The sequence below is a fragment of the Acipenser ruthenus genome, chromosome 12 (genome assembly GCF_902713425.1).
Source record: "Acipenser ruthenus chromosome 12, fAciRut3.2 maternal haplotype, whole genome shotgun sequence".
Taxonomy (NCBI): domain Eukaryota; kingdom Metazoa; phylum Chordata; class Actinopteri; order Acipenseriformes; family Acipenseridae; genus Acipenser; species Acipenser ruthenus.
This window is the reverse complement of record NC_081200.1, coordinates 621995-645456: the sequence shown is the minus strand read 5'-3', so window position 1 is coordinate 645456 and position 23462 is coordinate 621995. Positions and strand designations below refer to the sequence as shown.

Genomic DNA, 23462 nt, shown 5'->3' with positions numbered 1-23462 from the left:
GCTGATCCTGATCCTGATCCCAGGGTTGGCAGTAAATGATAAGGGCCTTCAGGGGAATATTCTCCTAGTTCAGTAGGTCAAACTGTTCTGAGTAGCGCTGCTGAAGTTAATAGCGTTGTCCTATGCCAATCTGAGCTTAATCCCAGTGAAGCTGATGTCAGATTGGGTGTTTCTGCTGACTGCTTGAGCAGAAGTGTCCGGGTTCGGGGTCCCCAGCTCTTGGCTGCAGTGCCTGTTTGCTGGCTGTTGGGGGTGAGTTGGCCTGGGTACCCAGCACGGCTTTGCATTAGTGGAGCAGATGGGAGTTCAGTGGCAGAGAGGCCTGGTGTCATTAGGGAAGCAACATGCTATCCAATGTTGCCATGGATACAGAACAGCCCCCCCCCCCCCCCCCCCAGATACTTTCGCTCTCTCTCTCAAGGTGACAGTAATCGTTATTGGTTGTGATTGGGGGCAGGAATACAAAGTCACAAAGTGTTGTTATAGCAACAGAGAGCCAAAGGATGACGAGATGTAGCCTCTGTCACTTATTGTTCAGCTCATTCTGTGGTTTTCTTTCCACAAAATATGTAGATAAATACATATCTAAACACAGACGTGCCATTAAATGATTGTGTTGAAGAGGCTGACCTGTTTTTAAATGTTACTTCTTTTAAAATCTCAAGCGTTGCATGTGTGTGAAGAATGATCTGCTTCCTAGAATATTGATCTACCCATCTTTCTGTCCTTCCTCGCAGTTCACCTACAGCAGGGTGCAGCATGTCAGTATAGAGCGACACAGCCTCTTCCATCTTCTAAACATCTCCCTTCCTCTGCTCTGTTTTCTTGAGCCAGGCAGGAAAACCGTGGCAGTGGTGCGAGACCATGACAAGCTTGAAATGCACGTCACAAAGAGCCTCGTCCACTACAGTGTGGTGGCTCTGTACCTTAGACAGGAAATCTAGCAGGGAGCTGAGATCCTAGAGCTGCACCTTTTAAATGTTTTAGTGTTTGTCATATTCCTCGATTTCCTAGGGGCGTTCTGTGCAGTTTCAGATTGCGTCTTGATATTAGTCTGCGCCCCAGAGTGGAATTGAGGGCACTGGGTGACAACTGCTAACCCTCATTCAATCAGAGCCTCGTTACCTGCTTCTGAAATCTGATACACTGCTTTAGACTGTGACTTTCAGAGAGCACTGACGCAGGTCTCCTGAGTTCTACAGTGTCTGTGAGTGTGTCTGCGTGTGTGTCTGTCTGTCTGTCTGCTCTTCTGGCACGTGTTAGATGTCCGCTGTGATGTATCATTTTCCCGGCCTGTCCGAGGAGGAAAGCAGCTGACTCTTATAAAAGTGTCCCGTAGTAAAAGCACAGCAAAGTTTAATAAAGCACAGTGAAAGCATGAAAAAGCATAGTTAAGCATTGTAAAGCACATTAAAAACCTTGGGAAAACTGCACAATGATGGATACACTTTTATAAGGGGATAAATAACTAGACCCACAGAAGTATGTTCCAAAGCTGTCGGAAAGTTTGTTGTACTTGTGAACTGTGCCCCATTCCTGGGCTCTTCCTCCTCTAGCTTGCAGAGCGAGCTCCAGGCTGGCTGCTGATGAGCGTGGAAGGGTATTCGCTCTGATGCATCAGATTCAACATGACAGTGCACAGGATATCTCTCGTCGCCCTGCTCCTCGTCCGGTGCACAGGATATCTCTCGTCGCCCTGCTCCTCGTCCGGTGCACAGGATATCTCTCGTCTCCCTGCTCCTCGTCCGGTGCACAGGATATCTCTCGTCGCCCTGCTCCTCGTCCGGTGCACAGGGAATCTCTCGTCGCCCTGCTCCTCGTCCGGTGCACAGGATATCTCTCGTCGCCCTGCTCCTCGTCCGGTGCACAGGATATCTCTCGTCGCCCTGCTCCTCGTCCGGTGCACAGGATATCTCTCGTCGCCCTGCTCCTCGTCCGGTGCACAGGATATCTCTCGTCGCCCTGCTCCACGTCCGGTGCACAGGATATCTCTCGTCGCCCTGCTCCTCGTCCGGTGCACAGGATATCACAGATCTTAAAGCGAACCTCGGGTTAAATGTAAGACTCAGAACAGCGCCATCACGGTGCCCCCCCCATGTAAAAACACTGTGCTGAGGTATTGTTCTGTCTACAAAAAAAGTGCTGATACAAGCTTGCAGTCTGCAGTCTGCAGAGAGCTCTGCTGGGAGAGTTGGGGGGGAGCAGGGGCCCCACCAGTCCAAAGCCTGTCACTGCAGCCTGCTCCTGCCTCGCTGCTGGGAGAGTTGGGGGGGAGCAGGGGCCCCACCAGTCCAGAGCCTGTCACTGAAGCTTGCTCCTGCCTCGCTGTTGGGAGTGCAGATTCTGCAGTTTTCTTGTGCACTGTGACTCATTTATAACAAGTTTCATCTCAATCAAGCACACGCTGTGTCTGATAAAGGACCCCAGATCAAAGTTCTAATGAGCTACAGTGGCACACTAGCTCAGTGAAAAACACAGCAGTGACTGAGTGTAAGCATTTGGGTGATGAATAGCAGTGGGTTCTAGGAAAACTAATCGTGTGAGGGTTATATATAATGTAATATCTATGTATGTATCGGGTAGAATATACTGTACTATTAGAGGCCCCCACTGATCCTGCACCATGTCCCCAGTACCCTCTCCCAGGGCCTGTGTTGGTTCTGACGCACACACACTCTGCACTGGGAGCCAAGCCCTGCTACTCCACTGCCCAGCCTCCAGTAAGACGAAAGCTGCTGTCAGTCATTCTGATGAATCGATCGCTTCAAAGCAAGTTGGATCCTTCCGTGCCTGGAAAATGCTGCAGCTTCGCAAACCCAGCGCTGAGCTCCCAGATACCCTGAGGAGAGCCGAGCCTGGAGTTTTTGAAGTGCAACATAATTCAGTACAGAAGTACTGAGACTGAGTCACAGACACACACACACACACTGAGACAGATACACACTGAGACAGATACATATACACACACACACAGACAGACACACTGAGACAGACAGACAGACACTGAGACAGGGACAGACACGGAGACAGACGCACGCACACACACACACTGAGACAGACGCACAGCAAGCAGTACTGCACAGACCTTGCTTCTCATTTTAAATACGCGATAATAAGAGTTTCTTAAGCCTGCTTTTGTTGTTCTTCACACTCACAATCGACCCGTTCTCCTCCTCTTCTCTGTGGATGCGTACGCTGTGGAGGTGCCTGTGGCCACGCCTGTCACACTGTAGAGTTTTCTGTACACCACGTCCATTAAGTAGTAGAATGTGTGGTGGATATGTGGAGGAACCTGTTTATTAATGATGCCTCCTGTTAGCACTTGAGAGTGTCACCAAAAGAGATGCATTTAATCAAGAGAAGCACAATTCATTAGCTTTCCTTAATTTGTGAAAGATGGCCTGTGGCTCTTAAAATAATCCCTGCATAATGAGGGACTTGATTAACTGTTTACAGTCCTCGATACTTGCTTTCTAGTCAAGACTGGCTGAAGATCACCCCTGTAAACAGACTGAATGATGAGTGCTACACTTCACTGTTGCTAAAATCCCTTAAATTGCAATGAATTTCCATAACATTGATCCACGCCTGCCCCCTCCTCCTACAGCAGTTGCAGATAATCTCCTGGCATTGATTCCCTGTGCTCTGTGAGGCACTCGGAGCTCCGGGCCCCTCCACCCTCGCTCTAATCAAACCCCTTGCTGTAATGTAATAGGCAGGACTGCTGTATTGAGTTCCCCTCTGTGTGCCTCCACAGCCTGCGGACAGCCATGCTTGTCTTTGATTCATCGGCAGGGCCTTGCTACCTTGCTAGCAGCTACTGGCTGCATGTATATGTCGCTGCAGGAAGGTAAAGGTAGTTAGCCTCTTCAATCATTTGCACTTCAGCCTCAATTACCAGAAAAGCTCAGCAGCATGCAAAGAGATGCAGGTGGTGGTGTTTTTATTATTGGTAGAGTTTTTAAATGATTTAAAAGCAGGACCTTTTAAATCAAGGGTGCTTGATTGATCCCAGCTAATACTCCTGACCTCACAACGTGTAGAGAGTCTCTTCCAGGGCATTCTGGGAGGTCTGTGAGATTGGTGAAGCTGCCACTCGAACACACAGCCAGCTAGACAATGTCAGCAGCCTAATTGTGGCCGAATGTACAGTTTTTTTTTTATCTTCTTATATTTATATGACTAGATGGGTAGCTAAAGTGTGTAACGACCGGTGTAACCAATATGCAGGCAGTCTGTCTTTGTAGGCAGGAGATTCGTATCAGTAAATTTAATTTTTCAATCCCCACAGGTCAGGTTGGGAGTAGTGTTCTATTAAAGCATTTTTTAAAAATTTGTTTTCATATTTATATCCGCAGAGAAAGCATTTTAAATGTGGGCTTGCAAAATTCTTCCCCCTACGGTACCCCGAGTTCGTCCTTGTGCACCTGCATTGTCCTAATGAGGGTGGTGCTTTTCTGTTGGTAAAAACACTGAGTTTTGTTGACAAAACATACGCCTAACTCGGCACTTACAGGACAATAAGATCGAGTCTGTCAGCTGCTTCCTGTCAATAATCTATGACTGAGCATAATTCCTGTCTTTCAGTGCACGCACACACACACCCACACGCACACACACACACACACACTGCTCTACCTTATCAATATTGTGCACACATGCCTCTTGAAACTCCACTAATCGGTGTTCATTTGAAAGCAGGTATTTTTTTCATGTGTTTGTTGCTGTGGAGAGACTTGCAGTCTCCTTTGGTGTCTTGACGGGTGCCCAGGTCTCTCCTGTGTAGAGCTGGATTGCATTGTCTTCTTCAATTATCTTAAACATAACACACCACTGAAAGCCATTATGTACCCTGTCCAAACTCGCAACGTCCCAATTCCTCAAACTAGGGGAATGAAACATGCTGTAGACCCGAGTGTCTTGGTGAAGCTGTGTGCTTGAGCGCTGCTGGGCTGGGAGTGACTACAGCGGGGAGCCAGGAATACACATTGTTAAAATATGTTAATAAAGCCACACACGCAGGTATTATTGTGTATGGAAGTGTGCCTCTTCTCTGTTCTTACCATGGTGAGTTGAGTTGAGTGCAGTTGCTGTTATTCCCCATTCACACTGAAAGCAGTAATCAGTGAATGGAGGTGATGGGGTGGGAATGATGGGGCTGTCTGTGTAGCACAGATATAGCCAGTCCCAGCAGCTTCTTGTGCAATGCAGAGTCTGAAACATTGTGCACAGACTTTTCTATTGCAATTCCTATCATGCTACGTCTTTGTATTATTTAAATACAGAGTGCAGTCTAGAGTGGGGTCAGTCAGGCAAGAAATGAATCCCAATCACGGTATACAAGGGGTGTTAAATTATGAGCCCGGTCTTAAAGCCTTTAACAGGTCATTGCACAAACAAGAAAACAACTTCACGCTTGTGAACACCACAGAGCTGCAGTAAGCATTTGGAAGTGTTGCTTCTTTTTTCTTAGTTGAATATCCATGTGCTCCTGGGTCAAGTTGGAAATCCTGGTTGTTAGACATTGCCATCCCAAGAAGCACCCAGAGTAGCACAGAATTTACCACAGTGTTTGAAGACACTCCTGTAGCCGGGACCTGATCAACACGCCTCTCTGATTATTAGCAGTGATGATTATGATTATTAGACGTGACCAGCCTTTTACTCTAACAAAGGGTTATGCTTTTCTCCTGGTTGATGTGACTGCAGGTTAATAGAAACTTCTCAGAACTGCCTCATTCTCACTGGCATCACCTTCAAGAGTGTTTCTGCAACATATCCCCACACAGCAGCCAGCATGCAGGCATCTTGCAGAGCTCTTCAAACCCAGTGCGTCTCTCTGCCTGCATTCATGATGACTGTATTTATTGAACGCACCTGACGGGACGACCCCCCCCCCTCAGTTCTGTGTTTGATTGATGTCCTCTTTGCTTGAATCTGTTAAAGCCCAACCGGTTTCTGACACTGTTCAAGGTTAGTTAGTGAATGGTCATTTGTTGTTGATTTTAGCATCTAATCGGCTTCTGTTGTGTCAACACACACGCTGTCTACACAGTCTCCACCGGAGGAACTATAAAGTGTCTTGGTCTGTTAAGTGAGTAAGTGAGCGTCTCTGGAAGAGGGACAGAGAAAGAGAAGAGAGAGACTGAAAGGCACGGGGGCCGCTAATCTCAGAAAGATGAATGAATTTCAGATAGCCGTGGCAGCGGATGGAAAGCCCAAGCAGAATGGAGGCCCACAGAACGGGTTGGATGGCAGTGTGGACAGCTGGTGCCAGTGTTCACCCCCAGCCTGCGGGCTGGGCTCAGCCTCCAGGACCTGCATGCAGAGGAGGGACGATCTCCTGCGCTGGGTGGTGAAGGGCCTTGCAGAGCCGGGGGAGACGCACAGACCGTACGCAGCCATGCAGTATCGACAGACTCCGGCTGCCCCTGTTCACAAGGTCATCATGGTCTACATCCACAGCAATGGACCAGCGTCACCACAGAGTCCCAAACAGCCAGAGAGACACAGGGCCACCGCAGAGCAGCAGAAGTTACCTGTGGTGCAGACCTTTGTGTTCCTCAGACAGAGGGAGGAGGAGGAGGAGGAGGAGGAGGAGGACAGGAACTTGCCAGAATCGCAGCCAGACGTCCTAAAGTACGAAGGGACTGCAGTGTGACTGCACTGAAATCAAGCTGCAGCTGCAGTGCAGAGACAGCCTGTCAGAGGACCCTCTTGTAGACGAGATGTTTGCTTGCCCCTCTAGAATCTATTGTCTGGTATCTGGGTCTCCAGGCACTCCTGTGATTACACAGTGTTTGCAGATTTTATTAGCCCAGTATCTGTTTATAATAATAAAACAACTGAAAGGTCATGAACTGTTGAATCATGAATCTTTCTTTAGGAGGTAACTGTGACTATAGCAGAGTTCAGGTACTGGTGTCCTTTATGTCTGGATAAGTTAGAAGCTGATATGCTGTAGATCATTAAAATGATGACAACTCTAATAATCAGGCAGTAGCTAGTTATTGTTTGAGTCTTGTTTGTATCACAGGTTCTGTATTGTCTGGAGTACTGTATGCAGTTTGTTAACATCTAAACTTCAATGATGTAATAAAGTAACTTCATTATTGGTTTGACTCGTTCATATCAGAATCCTCCCGGACCCTCAGGCACCAGCGACCTCTCTCTCTTCAACGTTGAATTGGTAAACAAATCTGGAATTTAATGATTCAAATCATTAAAAGGGAAATAAAAACTCTGTTTGCTTATGAGTTTCTGTCTCTCAGGATATTGCCTTTTCTGAGGCATTCAGCTACCAGATGGTAATGCCCTCTAAGCAGGCTTGTATAAAGAGTAACCCACATTGTGTGCAGGGCTGGGTCCTGCTAGGTGAGGGGTCTCTTACTTCCAGCGTGGTTTACAACTCGAAGCTCTTCTTGCCTGTATGCCTACACTGTTCCCATATGAAATGCAAATTCGGTGTTGGCTATAGAGTACAAAAAGAGTTAATAAAACGGGTCGCTGATTACTGACTGAAAAGAAATCCGAAGCAAGCCTGTGTGTTCACTGCTCTCTCTGCCCTCTGTCTGTTTGTAGACCAGAGTACTGTTACCATGTGCAGTATGAGTGACTGTGCAGGTATCATACTTTTACATCAGTGTCATTTAGCTTGGTCTGCAATGTGGGCATCTTGGCTTGTGTAGAACATTCGTCAATTCTTCCATTTATCTAACCCAGATAATAATAATAATAATAATAATAATAATAATAAATTCTTATTATTAAGAAGAAATTATTATTATTATTATTTTCTTAATAATAAGAATTTATTATCATTATCATTATCATTATCATTATCATTATCATCATCATCACCTGGAGGCACTATGTGCTATCCTGTAGCAAGCTGATGTAAATGCAAATAGCGATCACCCCTACAGCAAACCCTTCCATTAGCAAAGCCATTTGTTTTGCCTATGGAACTGCTCGCTCCCAGGAGGCTCTGGATTTATCAAGGCTCTGTAATAACTAATAAGTGTGGTTTGTGCCCAGGCAGTAGAACAGCAGTAGCTATATAATTGATGACGATTAGTAAGCCTAATAAATATGCAGGTAAATAATTGATGTCCACAGTCGAGAGTGAAGTTGGCAGCGGGCACCCAGCTGGCAGATTGCATCAGTAACGAACCTCTCTCACAAGACGGTTTACTGTTGAAATGAACCAGCCTGCCACAGCTCTCCCACTGCGTGTGCATACTGAAGATACTCTGTTATACTGTGTGTGTGTGTGTGTGTGTGTATAAATAATACCCCTGCTGCTACAAAAATGAAACCAAAAGTGCCACTGCAAAATTAAACTGCTGATGCCTGAAAGAGCAAGTGACCCTCATAAAAAAACAAAGAGGCCTGTCTGCCTTATTATTATTTTCCCTGGAATCTGACAAATCAACACATAAATGGCAGGCAGGGGTGGAGACAGAACTCCACCTGGCTGGGAGGGGTGGAGACAGAACTCCACCTGGCTGGGAGGGGTGGAGACAGAACTCCACCTGGCTGGGAGGGGTGGAGACAGAACTCCACCTGGCTGGGAGGGGTGGAGACAGAACTCCACCTGGCTGGGAGGGGTGGAGCCAGTGCTACTTGCTGCTCTGGGTCTCCTACACTGGCACAGTTGAGCAGGTGATATGCTATGTGGTTCACAGCACGGTTGTAATGGTTCTTTAAACCCACGCCCCTTGAGACCCTTGAGGTTCTGCTGCTGGTTCAACATGATGACTGCAATGCTGCATCTTTTAAATCCTGGATCTTTTAAATCCTTCAGCCTCTCCAGGGGTGTAAACACTTAGAATTCCCCTGGGACTGCAAGCCCAGCTTCGATTGTGCAAAACAGGTGCTGTGGCTGGCTTGATGAATGGGCATCAATCCCTGGATTAAATGACCCCCTGTGCTGTTCAGTGCGGCCTGCACATTCCCTATGCAAATGCCTTCTCTCTCTCAGGTAGCTCTAGGCACTTGGCCTTGATTCAGTATCTCATTTTCTTTCCTGCCACTTTACAAAGCAATGGCCCTGCCAGCTTGTGCATTACTGCTAATGGAAGCTCCCCTGCCCCCCTCACTGGTGTCAGTGCTTATCTTCATGAATGGTAATAGTGAACACTCTGAACTCGCTTGACTGGATGCAGGTCTGAGGGTAGAGAGGGTGTCAGTAAATTTTTTAGTCATTCTCAGCTGAGCCCCTCGTGTTTAAATATTATTATTGGTAAAGATATTGTCCCTTCCATCTTGTATCCGCTGTGTAAAAGCTGCAGATTTATTGACTTCACCTCTGGGTCAGGGCAGCTAGTCAGATTGACAACTAAGCACTGTCACTAGCCCATCAAGGGGATTGATGTTAGTTTATTTGGAGCTCAGCAAAAAATAAATAAATAAATCAGACCTATTTTGGCTAGAATCGATTTTCCTTTAAAATGAACGTTCCCGCTGGGAATTTGCTTCAGAAGTTCTCAAGTGAGTGAGTGAGTTAAATGAGAGCTGACTAGATGTGTAGATTGTGAATACGACTGTAACTCTGAGCTGGAAACGGTTATACCAAACAACGGAGTCACTGCAGCACGGTATCATGAGTGGAAAGCAAGGCCGCCCCAATGCAGTGCCACCAGAGCTTGTCCGTAATCTATAGCGACCTGGGGATTAATGACTGGGAGTTGGTGGATCTTGGTCCAGGGCATTTGCCTGGGGATTAATGACTGGGAGTTGGTCCAGGGCATTTGCCTGGGGATTAATGACTGGGAGTTGGTGGATCTTGGTCCAGGACATTTGCCTGGGGATTAATGACTGGGAGTTGGTGGATCTTGGTCCACGGCATTTGCCTGGGGATTAATGACTGGGAGTTGGTGGATCTTGGTCCACGGCATTTGCCTTGGGATTAACCCTTAGCGGTCCATTTATTCAGCGCGTGTCAGGCACGTCAGATCCAATTTATTTTCACATGTGCAGTTTATTTTAGACGCGCTGTTTTAAAAATATTTTTTCACAGTAAAACAGGTTTAAAAGGCACTGCATATCAACAGGACACTAAGTACTGCATCTCCAACCCCGCCCCACCCCTTGTTTGCTATATTTTTCAAATGCCTCTTAATAATAGTACATACCGATTAAATCATCTCTTGATCACTCGTTTTATCACCAAACTCCTCAATAATGCGATCCAAGTCGTTATTTGATTACTATAACATCTAAAAAAAGCTCTGCAAATGTCTGTGATATTCATTGAGCGCTGGATGCGGAAGCAGCTGTCTTGTTTGTTTATGTCCGTGTTATCTATGTGGTGTCGGGTCTATCAGTATTCATGAGATACGCCCTTTTTTTTCCGGCTTCTCTCGGCTCCTATTGGTCACACTCGGCCTTTGATTGGTTTTCTCGGCTTTTTCCAGAGAAAAAACGTCTAGAGACCTGTTTTTTGCGTCTTTTTGATGATGTTGGACACTGTCCGACATTGGACCAGAAAGGGTTAGTGACTGGGAGCCCAAAGGCTAGCCCCATTAGATTAGATTATTAATTGCCCTGTGGATGTCTTGTTTCTCTCCTGACAAGGGGTCCTATTACCACAGCTGAATGAACGACCCTTTTACTTCCCCATGATGGAGAGATTCATCTTCTGAAGGCCGGGGCTGGCCTCTGTCCCAGGCGTTGCTGGCTGTGTTCCAGTCATGTCTGAGTCTGTCCCAGTGAGCAGAGAAGCGCTCGGGTCACTGCAGCAAAGCAGAGCCCAGTGAGCAGAGAAGCGCTCGGGTCACTGCAGCAAAGCAGAGCCCAGCGAGCAGAGGAGCGCTCGGGTCACTGCAGCAAAGCAGAGCCCAGCGAGCAGAGGAGCGCTCGGGTCACTGCAGCAAAGCAGAGCCCAGCGAGCAGAGGAGCGCTCGGGTCACTGCAGCAAAGCAGAGCCCAGCGAGCAGAGGAGCGCTCGGGTCACTGCAGCAAAGCAGAGCCCAGTGAGCAGAGGAGCGCTCGGGTCACTGCAGCAAAGCAGAGCCCAGCGAGCAGAGGAGCGCTCGGGTCACTGCAGCAAAGCAGAGCCCAGTGAGCAGAGGAGCGCTCGGGTCACTTCAGCAAAGCAGAGCCCAGCGAGCAGAGGAGCGCTCGGGTCACTGCAGCAAAGCAGAGCCCAGCGAGCAGAGGAGCGCTCGGGTCACTTCAGCAAAGCAGAGCCCAGTGAGCAGAGGAGCGCTCGGGTCACTTCAGCAAAGCAGAGCCCAGCGAGCAGGGGAGGGCTCGGGTCACTGCAGCAAAGCGCTGTCTCGCTCTGATTTGCCTCAGACCTGTCCTCAAAGAGATTATGGTCCTCCAGAGCTCAGTGTATAATGGGTTTACCAGCTGTGTCTTTAGGTTAATGTCGGGATTACACAGGGATTAGGGGCGGCAGGCTGCTGCAATCAACTGAAGCCGGCTACTCAAGGGGGCTATGGGCGCTGCACTATTACTGATCAGCAATCCGGAAATTACCTCTGCATTGTAGAGGATTTCAGACCCACAACACCCTTCCCTGCATTTCCACTGCTCACTGTTCTTGTGCACAGACACATGCTCGAATCCCTTTACAGAGACACTTCTCTTTGAGTAACCATGTCAATCTCTAAGGTAATATGCAGCTGTGATCTTGGAGAGGGACAGTAAGTTAGGTAGTGCTGTGCCTTGCCATTGCTGAGGGAGGGGAGGAAAGTACTAGGAACAAACAACTAACAAGGAAATAAATAGCTTAATTAATAAACAGATGGGGTCAGGCCATAAACTGTCATAGTTTACTGCTGCTTTGCACATCTTCATCAGACTGTGTGTAAACTGGAATCAATATCACAGTGTTGTGTATTGCAGTATAACTCTGTGTGCTGGTGGATGGTGTATTGCAGTATAACTCGGTGTGCTGGTGGATGGTGTATTGCAGTATAACTCGGTGTGCTGGTGGATGGTGTATTGCAGTATAACTCGGTGTGCTGGTGGATGGTGTATTGCAGTATAACTCGGTGTGCTGGTGGATGGTGTATTGCAGTATAACTCGGTGTGCTGGTGGATGGTGTATTGCAGTATAACTCGGTGTGCTGGTGGATGGTGTATTGCAGTATAACTCGGTGTGGCGGTGGATGGTGTATTGCAGTATAACTCTGTGCTGGTGGATGGTGTATTGCAGTATAACTCTGTGTGCTGGTGGATGGTGTATTGCAGTATAACTCTGTGTGCTGGTGGATGGTGTATTGCAGTATAACTCTGTGTGCTGGTGGATGGTGTATTGCAGTATAACTCGGTGTGCTGGTGGATGGTGTATTGCAGTATAACTCTGTGTGCTGGTGGATGGTGTATTGCAGTATAACTCTGTGCTGGTGGATGGTGTATTGCAGTATAACTCTGTGTGCTGGTGGATGGTGTATTGCAGTATAACTGTGTGCTGGTGGATGGTGTATTGCAGTATAACTCTGTGTGCTGGTGGATGGTGTATTGCTGTATAACTCTGTGTGGTGGTGGATGGTGTATTGCAGTATAACTCTGTGTGCTGGTGGATGGTGTATTGCAGTATAACTCTGTGTGCTGGTGGATGGTGTATTGCAGTATAACTCTGTGTGCTGGTGGATGGTGTATTGCAGTATAACTTGGTGTGGTGGTGGATGGTGTATTGCAGTGTCATGTTAACCACACTCTTGTTGTCTGTCTCCCAGGGAACTCTTTTATGCTAGATGCTGCAGCTCAAGACATTTTCTCTGGTAAAAAAAACATTTCAATGAATAAATACATTTTAAAAACCATTAACTCCATCAATAAGTAACAACAGTCATGATAGTTTTGGTTGAACTAACATGTGTTACTCTTAAATATAACGCTGTGCTTCTGAGTGGATTGGGAATGCCATTTATATTAATAACACACCCACCCTGATCTTACCCTGAGTGGATTGGGAATGCCATTTATATTAATAACACAGCCACCCTGATCTTACTCTGAGTGGATTGGGAATGCCATTTATATTAATAACACACCCACCCTGATCTTACCCTGAGTGGATTGGGAATGCCATTTATATTAATAACACACCCACCCTGATCTTACCCTGAGTGGATTGGGAATGCCATTTATATTAATAACACACCCACCCTGATCTTACCCTGAGTGGATTGGGAATGCTTTATATTAATAACACACCCACCCTGATCTTACTCTGAGTGGTTAACAACCAGTGTGAAATCTGCATATGTACAAATTAGTTCTGGTAACAGTCTTATATATAGTGTCATATAGATGTTTGCTAAACTGAAACCAAATAGGCTGAAAACTAAACAGAGCGCATGCTGCAGTTTTATCGTCTAATACAGACTGTATGTCACACCATTCAGTTAAATATATATATATATATATATATTTTATATATATATATGAGAGAAAGAACCGATTGGTTAGGAGCTGTGACAGAAGTAGAATGATTCTTGGTGGTAAATCTCCCTCCCGACCTGTGAGGGTGCTAAGTAACGGGAACAGAGTACCCTGGACTGGTTGGCCCGACAATTAATTCCCAGGGTTAAAAGGAAGTCGGCCATCTAGAAAGGGGGCGGAACTCGGGTGCACTAACTCATTGACCCGGAAGGGGAAACGATGTGGCAGCCACGGATTGGAGGAGCGGCTGCACTCGTTTACCAAGGAGTCATGTGTGGTGGTACAAATAGGGGACGGAGCGACGTGATCTGTTCCTTTTGTTCATGGTTAAGGAAACGACCTGGAAGGACCATTGTTGTGATATCGTACGTGATACACATGTTTTGCCAGCACGAACCCCAACATCACAACACCTGTGCCACTATAATTATTGTATTAGCACCACGAGCACTGCAGCACGCACCCAGGACTGGTGACCGTGTTTGTATCTTGTGTGTGTAACTGGACTGTGTTTTATTATTTGGGACTGCAAACCCTTTGTTTTGAACAGTGCAATACACATTGCTGTGTATTGCTTGGGATTATTGTTTTGGTCACCAGACCTGGATTATAAATTAAATATATTTTCTGATTGGATTATCACTGTCTGTCTCTTCCTTGCGCACCGCATCACTCCTACACCTGTACCCTGCAAACCACTTTGCCACAGGAACATTTTTGACTCAAGTTACTGAATCGTGTACTGATATATTATCTGTGCCATATACTCATCAATTCGCAAGCACAGCAATATGCTGCTTTTTGCAGGAGCCTAACTATAGCTTTAATACAATGCACTGGCTGATTGTAGGTTTTGTGGAGCAGTCTGGGATCGAAGTACTTCACAGTGTATTGATCTGAGTGGCATCTTTGTGCTGCCTCAGATCCCAGCAGTTTGTTTAGCAGTCGATTAGAACAGATGATCACTGAGCCTCATTTATCTGTTCAGGAGTTGATGAATCAATCCAAGATTAAATTAATACAAATCCTTTGGCAGTGATGGGAGGCAGGGGGTCTTTGGGACGGAGGTCGTAAGATCTTCAGCAGTGATGGGAGGCAGGGGGTCTTTGGGATGAAGCTTGTAAGATCACTTTCAGAGCAGGTTGACTCCACTTGACTCGCTTCGAGAACACTTTGGCAATGGCGTCTGAACTTCAAGCCTTACAAACGGCTGTATTTTTCCAATAAATAAACTTAATGATCATTAGCACTTGTTGAACTGGTGTGAATGTTTGCTTGTACTGCATTTAGGTGGCACTCCAACTGTTAATATTGTCAAAAACATATCAAATCTAATGTAGGAACAGGGATGCCTGCAGAAAAAGTACCCTTTTGAACAATCGTATGCAGCTTTCATGGTCCAGATCCCCACCTGCTTGAGACGAATGCTTCATCCCAGTAGTTGTGAGATCCAGGAGGCAGACCCAACCCTGCATTTCTCTCCTGGGGGATGTTGTTTGAGATCCAGGAGGCAGACCCAGCCCTGCATTTCTCTCCTGGGGGATGTTGTTTGAGATCCAGGAGGCAGACCCAGCCCTGCATTTCTCTCCTGGGGGATGTTGTTTGAGATCCAGGAGGCAGACCCAGCCCTGCATTTCTCTCCTGGGGGATGTTGTAAAGTTGCAGCGTGATTTCTTACTTTACTAAAGTCTTGCTGCATCCACAGCCCCACAGTATCGTTCCTCATCCTTATATCACTGCTAACAACCCTTCGAGTTAGGCACTGTGACTGGTGTGCGTATTCCACCCCTGCGTTCCGACACTGTGGCATTTATTTAACCAGGATAGAACCCCTGAAGTATATGCCTCATTTCAAGGGGGTCCTGGCAAAGCTCTACGCATGAGCCCTGCACTGGCACTGTACCCACCTGCCTGACTGCAGCGTCCGCTTCATCACAACGACCCTAAACACTTTCTTTATTGATCCTCGGATGGCTGATCCCAATGAGTTTCAGCGAAGGCAGCAGGTGCGCCGGGGTCCAGCAGTTCATCACAAATTTTAAAAGCAATTCTCACCCATAACCTCAGAGAACTGCTTATTCTAAGGAAAAAAAAAAAAAATTAAACCCAGCTCTGAAATCTGTGAGATTTTCATGTAGCCTCTGCAAAGTAAAAGTTTTTCAACTGCTAGTCTCAAATCCTCTCTCTTTCCTGATTCCATTGAGATGCATTGGACTCCTATCCGCTGGCACACTGCAGTGCCTCTGTAGTTTTGTTTAGTCTTGTGAGTAGGACCCCCTGTACGGGGCACTCTCAGATTTACCTAATACCTACAACTTTACAACTGGATTCAGTTTTAGATGTGCACTTAATAAAGAAGGCAGCTTGTGTCTGAGAGAGGAACGGGAGTCTGTAATGTATCCAGGGTGGGTGTGGCTTGGTCACGCTGCTCCTCTGAGAGAGGAACGGGAGTCTGTAATGTATCCAGGGTGGGTGTGGCTTGGTCACGCTGCTCCTTAGAGAGGAACAGATTGCTGTGGGCCGCAGTGTGATGTCACGGTGCCACCATGCTAATGAGGAGTAATGGGAATCGGGGACAGAGAAAGAGACAGCATTTAGAGTATACTTTTTAAAAGTGTTTTTTCTATCTGACAATGAAAGAAGCATTGAAGTGACACCACACTTTTTCACTAACAGTCCTGATGAGATGTGAGGCAGCCAGTGAGTGAGTGTGTGCGTGTGTTCAGGGTCACTGCTGCAGCCTGCCTGTTTTTTTATTTTTACTTTATTTTTATTATAATTATTTTCAAAGTGTATTCCTGTTTAAGGTAATACAGTGCAGTCCGTCTCTCTCTGCTAGTCCATGGCTGCTGTGACACGAGGCTCATGTCATGATTGGGTTTGCATGCAGGCTGTGTTAATTGATGCTGAGGGTGAGTGAGCAGGGAATGGTTTCTAGGTGTTCATTATGCAGACAGATGAGTGCCCGGGAGAGACCAGCCTGTCTGTGCGACCCGTGCTCTTTCAGACACAGGTGTCTGCGCACATAGACATCTGCCTCAATCGAACATTAAAAATGATAGAAATAGCATCTGGGTGTCCTACAAAAGTGGCTTTGAGTTAATGGCTGTAGGAGTTTATAAGATATAAGATAAAAATAAATTAGCTTTGCAGTTTTGTAACGTTAGTATATTTTATTTCAAAACAGAGTTTAGAGCCAGACAACTGGTAACTAAAGATAGGCTTTGCTTTGTTGAGAGAGAAGCCCTACTTCTAAAGATAGGCTTTGCTTTGTTGAGAGAGAAGCCCTACTTCTAAAGTTTGAAGATGCATGGTGTTGGTGAATGCTCTGAACAGATCACATACCTGAATTAAGATACCATGCACTCAAAAACAAGTGTTTGGGAAAAAACAATTTGAAACAGCATAACAACATAGATATCAAAAACACAGTCATCAATAACAAGCGGAAGATGAACGATCTTGTGATAGGACGCATGAATTATTCATGTCAGCAAGACGTTTCCTTAAAAATAACAGGTAACAGACTGCATTTAAATGCTGGCGCAGACTGCTAATGGAAACGTGCTGAGATATAACAGCTTGCTCGAGTCCTGGGGAAATGGTACCAGATTTCAAGCTCCAGGTACCATCTGACAAAGATACTAAGGCAAGGTCTGCCTGGATCCGGCCATTCCCCTTTCAGCCAAATGTTCTATTTATTCCAGTCACTAGTAAACAGGTCACCTTTACGACAGTTATTACCTGTAGTGCAATATACAGGATGGGGTTTATAGGGGAGGCTCTAGGACTGTAGTAGAAAGTGGTAGCAGAAGGACTGACAGTCTCGCGTTAGGGAGCAAGGGGGCTGTGAGACGCTGGGAAAGGGGGTTGTGAGAGGCTGGGAGAGGGGGCAGTGAGAGGCTGGGAGAGGCTGGGAGAGGGGGCTCGACGATGCCAGGGCTTGGAGTACAGCAGTCTGTAAATGTTTTAATCATGTGACAGATGTGTGTGGCTGTTTGGATCGAGTTCAGAGTGCCTCATCCCAGTCTCCCGAGCAGTGAAGTGCAGAGCACACAGAGACTTGTGTGGGCCAGGCAGCAGGGTGAACGAGACCATTAAACAGAGTGCCGAGCGATGAGACTTTGAGCAGTATCATTCTGTTAGCTCTGCCTCTGAACGTTCAGTGATGGGTTATTGTTGAAAGGTTGGTACTGCTTCTTAAAAGCCTGGTAAGTGCACATGAAGAGCGGGTCCCTGTATTTCTTTATTAGGACCGCGTGGGTGGGTGGGTGGGTGGGTGGATGGCACAGAGAGAAAGATGTTCTCAATAAAACGAGGACAGATCAACCTATAAATACAGGGATATAAATACAGTGCTTCTGTAATAGTTTTTGCCTTTTAAAGATACAATGCAATTAGTTTCAATCCCCCTAAAAGCAGTGTGTGATCTGTGCTCGGGTATTACTCATCCCACTTCTGTCTATCGAGCCTGGCTGAAAGAGCTCATGCCTCGTGTCCACCCCGCCGCTTCACATTGCAACCCCCCCAATGCCAAGCTCACAGAGGTGTAGCCATACACAGTGCAGTGAATGGCACAGTGTGCAGGTGGCAGTGTCTACCTTGATGGACTGCTTTGCATGATGAAATGACCTTTTCATCCTCATTACTGTTGTGCATCATACATACTGGAGTAAATGCCTACCTTCACCAAACTGAAAGTCATCGTGGTGACTTTCATACATCACAAACCGTTCTAAAAGACAAGCTGGACTTCCTTCTGTGTACTGTGGAGTGTATATTGTACACTGTATGCTGTATGCTGTCTCAATTAGCCAAGGGAGAACATGGATGGAACCTAGACACCCTGCAACCAAAAAGATTACTTACTGTCTGAGCAAAAGTGAACCAGGTTTCAGTGCAGCCTGCTAGAATAAGACAGGGGATCTCAGTGAGGTTTTCCCTACTCTTATTGTGTGTCTTGCAGGGGGTCACCTGAGGCTAACATAATGTACCCCATCTCTCCTGGTTCTTGCCTCTGCAGGGGGCTGCTAGGAGGGTAACTCGAAGATCTTTTAGCTGGATTGTAAAGTGTGGGATTGGGTTAAACATGCACAGTGACTGCACACTCCAGGAGGAATTCTTAGTTGCTTTTCTGAGATTTGTTTGAGCACTCGGCAAGGCACAAATCTACTAGGCTTGTTCATGCATCTGCAAGGACTTGACTTATTTCCATCATGTCTTTCAACATGCATTTGAAGACGTGTTTATGACAGGCTAATGGTTAGAACTGAGAGACTGAAAGGCAATGCCGTTCTTGATAAGAGCTGAGGGGCTGTGAGGGAGGCAGTACAGAATGGGTTTATGTTTTGCTAGTAACTGCAATTTCAGATCACTTGCAGATCCAACCTCTGGGGCTGATTAATTTACAGTTGCACCTGTACCCTGTGTGTGTCACCCAGCTGTTGCTAATCTGAAACCTCACGTCTTCTACGGGGCCCAGGGTCCAACCGTATACAAGATATCCCAGAATTAGCAGCAAGTGTGGAGGCGTCTGGTATAGAAAAGGTCATCGTCAAGGCAACAGAAGATGGTTGCCAAGGAACGACAAATGCTGGAAAGTGGTGGCTCTTTTTGTGATGAAGTGGCAGCTCTACCATTAGAAAGGAGGAGGGCTTTGCACTGGGTGAAGAGGGTGCTTGGGTAATTTTGGTTTCCACAGTAACCAACGTATATAGCGGATGCTCTGGGTCCCTTTACAAGCTAATCAGGATGGACTGTCTGTGTACGAGCTTGGAAAGAAAGCAGTGCTGTGTCTTGGCTGTGATTTACAGTGCCTCTCAAACAGTGCCCTTAGATTTTTTTTTTTTTTTTTGTTTTTCAGGCATTGATTGATTCTGCTTTCTGTTTTTATTTTTCAAGTTTCCACATGTCAAGGTACCTGTAATAATTCCTTTCTCACGGTGACCCAGGAAGTAGCTTCCCACCTGTTGTTGCGGCCCCTCCCCTATAGATGGTAGAACTATAATAGCGAGAATTGAATTTGAGAGAGTGAGGAATTTGAGGAGACAACCCCGTCGTAGAGCACCTGCTGCAGTATAACCTCTGCTTAATCAACATGAAGCAAGTCTGTTTGATTGCTCTGTGTGTGTGTGTGTGTGTGTGTGTGTGTGTGTGTCTATATATATATATATATATATATATATATATATATATATATATGAAGCGAGTAATGAAGCGATAATATGTTTGCTCTGTCGTCATGTTATAGTCGCTGTAGCCAAAGGCTTCTAGCCATGGAGCACATGGTGCACATTCAGTAGCATATGGTGGCCCCAGTCCCGTGTGTTTTGGATGGAAAGGCAGAAGGATGAAGGCGACAGGCTGATGCAGCGTCCCATATGTATAAACAGGCTTACAGGAAGGTGTTCAGATGGAGCATCACCACTGGCCTGGCATGTGGGTGCTGTTCCCATTCCAGTTAGGCACACTGTTGAATTTGTTGTTTGCACATCCTGTCCCGAAGGTTGTCCTGTAGTTTTTCATTGGTTCCGGTCTGTCTATATAATTTTTAATGGGAAATCTCTGCTACAGTTTAAGTACTTTGCCAGTGATTTGAATATAACACTATCCGTTCAAAGGTGGATAATAAGGCACCTATAACCATGTAATAACTAAACGGACACCAGTGGCTCCTCCTTTTCTATGGTAATTACTTGTGTAATAAATGTGTAGTTACCAGGACGTGGACTCCACCACAATTACTTATGTACCAGTAATTACCATAGAAGAGGAGGAACCATTGGCAAGTAACAATACCAAAACGATCACACATTCAGACATTGATTGGAACTGATTGAACTGACCCAGCTTTCCAGAAAGGAAGTGTTTCAAATAGTAGAATCAGTACTAGAGCTCCAGAATAGCTTAAAAGCAATGAGCTACTTTTGTCACCAATGTGAGCTGTGCTCATATACAAAATAATATCCAACCTGCGATGGCAAAACAGTGTAAACACAGAAGAGATACCCGCTGTAATCTTCGTTATGCAGAGTCCGCTGTATCCAGTCTGCTCGAGCTAGGCTTGCTTGGGGACGCAATGCACAAGAAGGCTGCTGGATTTGAGCCTGAGGTTGTCCTGTAGTTTCTAATCCGTGTCAGTGGGTATACTGACATGCATACAATGACACAGCCGCTTATTAAAAGAGACAGCATCCCTTTGTGTACAAACTAAAAACAAATCGTGTTCCATTTACTGTCACAAGTCATGTGGGTAGCTGGAGGCAAGACACTGCCAGTGCTAATCCCTCTCTGCTGTGCGGATGAGCAACGTGACTCCTGGTTAGCAGTCTGGTCCTGTCTATCACTGGAATAACAAAAAGAACCAAAAAAAAAATCTTCATATGTGAACTAATGCTGCCGGAGGGAGATAAAGATGGCTCTTTTGTTGAAGCTTCAGATGTGCAGGATGCAGACAGATTCTTGCTGCCTTTGTGTACGAAGCACCAGCCACGCTACTCCAAGCTACACATGCTTCTGATGCATCTGCTTGACCTGCTGTGTGGTGATGAACGCTGTGGCTTTGAGAAGATACTGATTAGAGAGAACATCTTTTTTGTTTTGTTTTGATAAGCACTGGAATGTGCATTTGTCAGCTGATTTAAACAGTGACAGATGTACCTAAGTTATACGACTGCTTCAGCCATCTCTTTAAGGCATGCAATGCTCCAGAGAGGATCCCCGTTCAACCCTGGTGGTTTATATACCTTAGATATACAACACTAATCCAGCTGAGTGTCATTTGTTGAAATTAATCAATTCACGTCATCTCAGTCTTTTTCATTGTCTTCAATGCATTTTATTTTCGAATGCACCAAAGAAAATTCTACAATCTCCCATGGTTTTTCACACCACCGTGCTTCACCCATATCAAAGGGAAAAGTCTGCTGTCTGTAGACTGTTTGCATTGTCCTGCTGCAAATGCACATGAATGCAGTTAAAACTGCTCCTCATTATACGAGAAGGTTCAGCTAGAGGGTGCTGCAAGGCCGTTTCATCACAACACCACCCAGAGCACAGCTGCTTCAATCATACCTCTCTGCATGACCATGCTCTGTTCCAGCGAACCACTGTGTCCAGTCTTCAGCAGATACACGACTAGACTGAGAGCCGGAGATAAAGAGCAGAAGAGATGCCGCAAGACGTCTTTGAGCTCAGAGGGACCTCCCTACAGTGGACGAGGCCTCTCCCTCTCCGATCCTCAGCATCCCTTCACAATGTGGTTTCTAGAGCTCACTGTGTTCTTCTTTCCTGTATTGAACCCCATAGATCCTGCGCCCCCGTGTTGGTGTGCATTAGCAATGCTGTTTCAACTGCTAATCGCTGCAAGACATACAGGTGGGCATTCTAGCAGTGTAGGAGACAGATGCCTACAGGCATCCCTGAGCTGCTGAACACCCACGCGTCCATTTCCATTCCTATCCATAGTCTGCATTTGCAAACATAACTCAAGAATCTGGCAGTAACTGCGCTTGCATTGATTTGTTAAACAGGAATCTCTTTGTATTTAAATGGGTTTTTCAGCTGGCCTCTGTTTTTTTTATGGTCATTCATCGGTCACCCAGTCATGAGTAGCAGGATTGTTTTCATTCATTAAGAAGAAAACAACAACAAAAAAACATTGATGTTCATCAACCCTCGTGGCAAAATGTCTGGAAGAACACAGGGAAACCAGAACATTATCTTTACAAGCGTCTTGCAAAGAACAGACTGATTATATCAATGAGAGCTCCATACTGACTGTACCCCACTGTTTAACATTGAACTCCCTGTAAAAGAACAGACTGATTTTATCAATGAGAGCTCCATACTGACTGTACCGCTCTGTTTAACATTGAACTCCCTGTAAAAGCACCCCTAGAATGGCCTCTTAAACCCTTGGCTGCTCCTCTGAACCCCTGCATTGCCTCGCCTCCTCTTCGGGTGGTTTCTCCAGCTTGAATTCCTGGTGTCCGTCATCTTGACAGACAGCTGCCTCTCACGGCTCTCAAGGAATTGAATTGCAATCAAGGGGATCCCCTTAGTGCTATAGAATCCTCAAAAAAAAATCCAGCTGTGGCCCAGCGAGGCAATAGGCTGATTTTCAGACATTACCCTGCCAAAGACATTCTCGGCATGTGTTGCTTAGCTTTGTAAAGCATGCATGTGTTGCTTAGCTTTGTAAAACATGCAAACCGAGATCTGCAGCTCCACCAGTGCATTCATTATTCATGACCACAGGTAGAACCTGAGTGAGTCGATAGAGGGATTGCCTGTCAGGCCCGCTTCTGAGCCCCTCAACGAGATTAATGACATTTTAAAGCCTTTCCTCCACTGCGAAATATAATGATCAGGGAGCCCCTGACGAAGAAAACCCTCCCTGCCAGATTCATGCTTTAAATGTTCATTTGCATCTTTGTTTTGGCGAAATAAAGGGAGGGGAGGGGGGTTGACAACCTTTTAATTTATTATTATAAGGAGTTTTTAGCTGAACTGATCTGTGGTCGTGCAGCTCACATGTACTGTAATGCCTGAGCTGAGTGCTCCTTTGTTTTAGAGCAGGATAAAGAGTTATTAATTATTAAAGTGCAAGCATGGTGTAAAAGAAGACTCTTCCGTTGGATTCACTCGGTTGGATGGATCTGAGGGTTTAGTTTCCCCTCGGCTGTGCAATATGATGCAATGCACAGACTTAATGCAGAGTGCGTGTCCAGGTGCAGTACTGCCCTGTTAATCTCTGAAAGCTTTAGAGAACATGCCATCAAGTTTCTGTGCATTTTAAACACAATCAGAATTTTTGATATATTTGGGTCCGTATTCAACTAGTTCACTGCTACCAAAGTAATTGCCTTTTAATTACCTTTCATACACCACATCGCTGCACTCTCACTGCTGAACGATTCTCCACTGAGAATACATTAGTATTCTTAATCTCCTCAATACTGCAGTGTCTTTCTTATGTAAAGTTACTTCTAGCCACAGTATTAAACCATCTGTAAAATGCTAAAATTACTAGAGCAAAGCCATTTGATACCTCACATTTA

The 23462-nt window shown here is 45.9% G+C and overlaps 1 protein-coding gene across 4 annotated transcripts in view; it reads left to right on the top strand.

The window, feature by feature from the left end:
* Positions 1–23462, top strand: part of LOC117417169 (chloride channel protein 2-like) — a 123111-nt gene that overhangs the window by 34617 nt on the left and 65032 nt on the right. For 3 of the 4 annotated variants that reach the window (XM_059034242.1, XM_059034241.1, XM_059034244.1), the window contains exon 3: positions 12693–12737. The exons of the other annotated variant lie outside the window; for it this stretch is intronic. In XM_059034242.1, coding sequence (XP_058890225.1) covers positions 12693–12737 — 45 coding nt within the window. The remainder of the gene's footprint in view (positions 1–12692; positions 12738–23462) is intronic. 4 annotated transcript variants of the gene reach the window in all.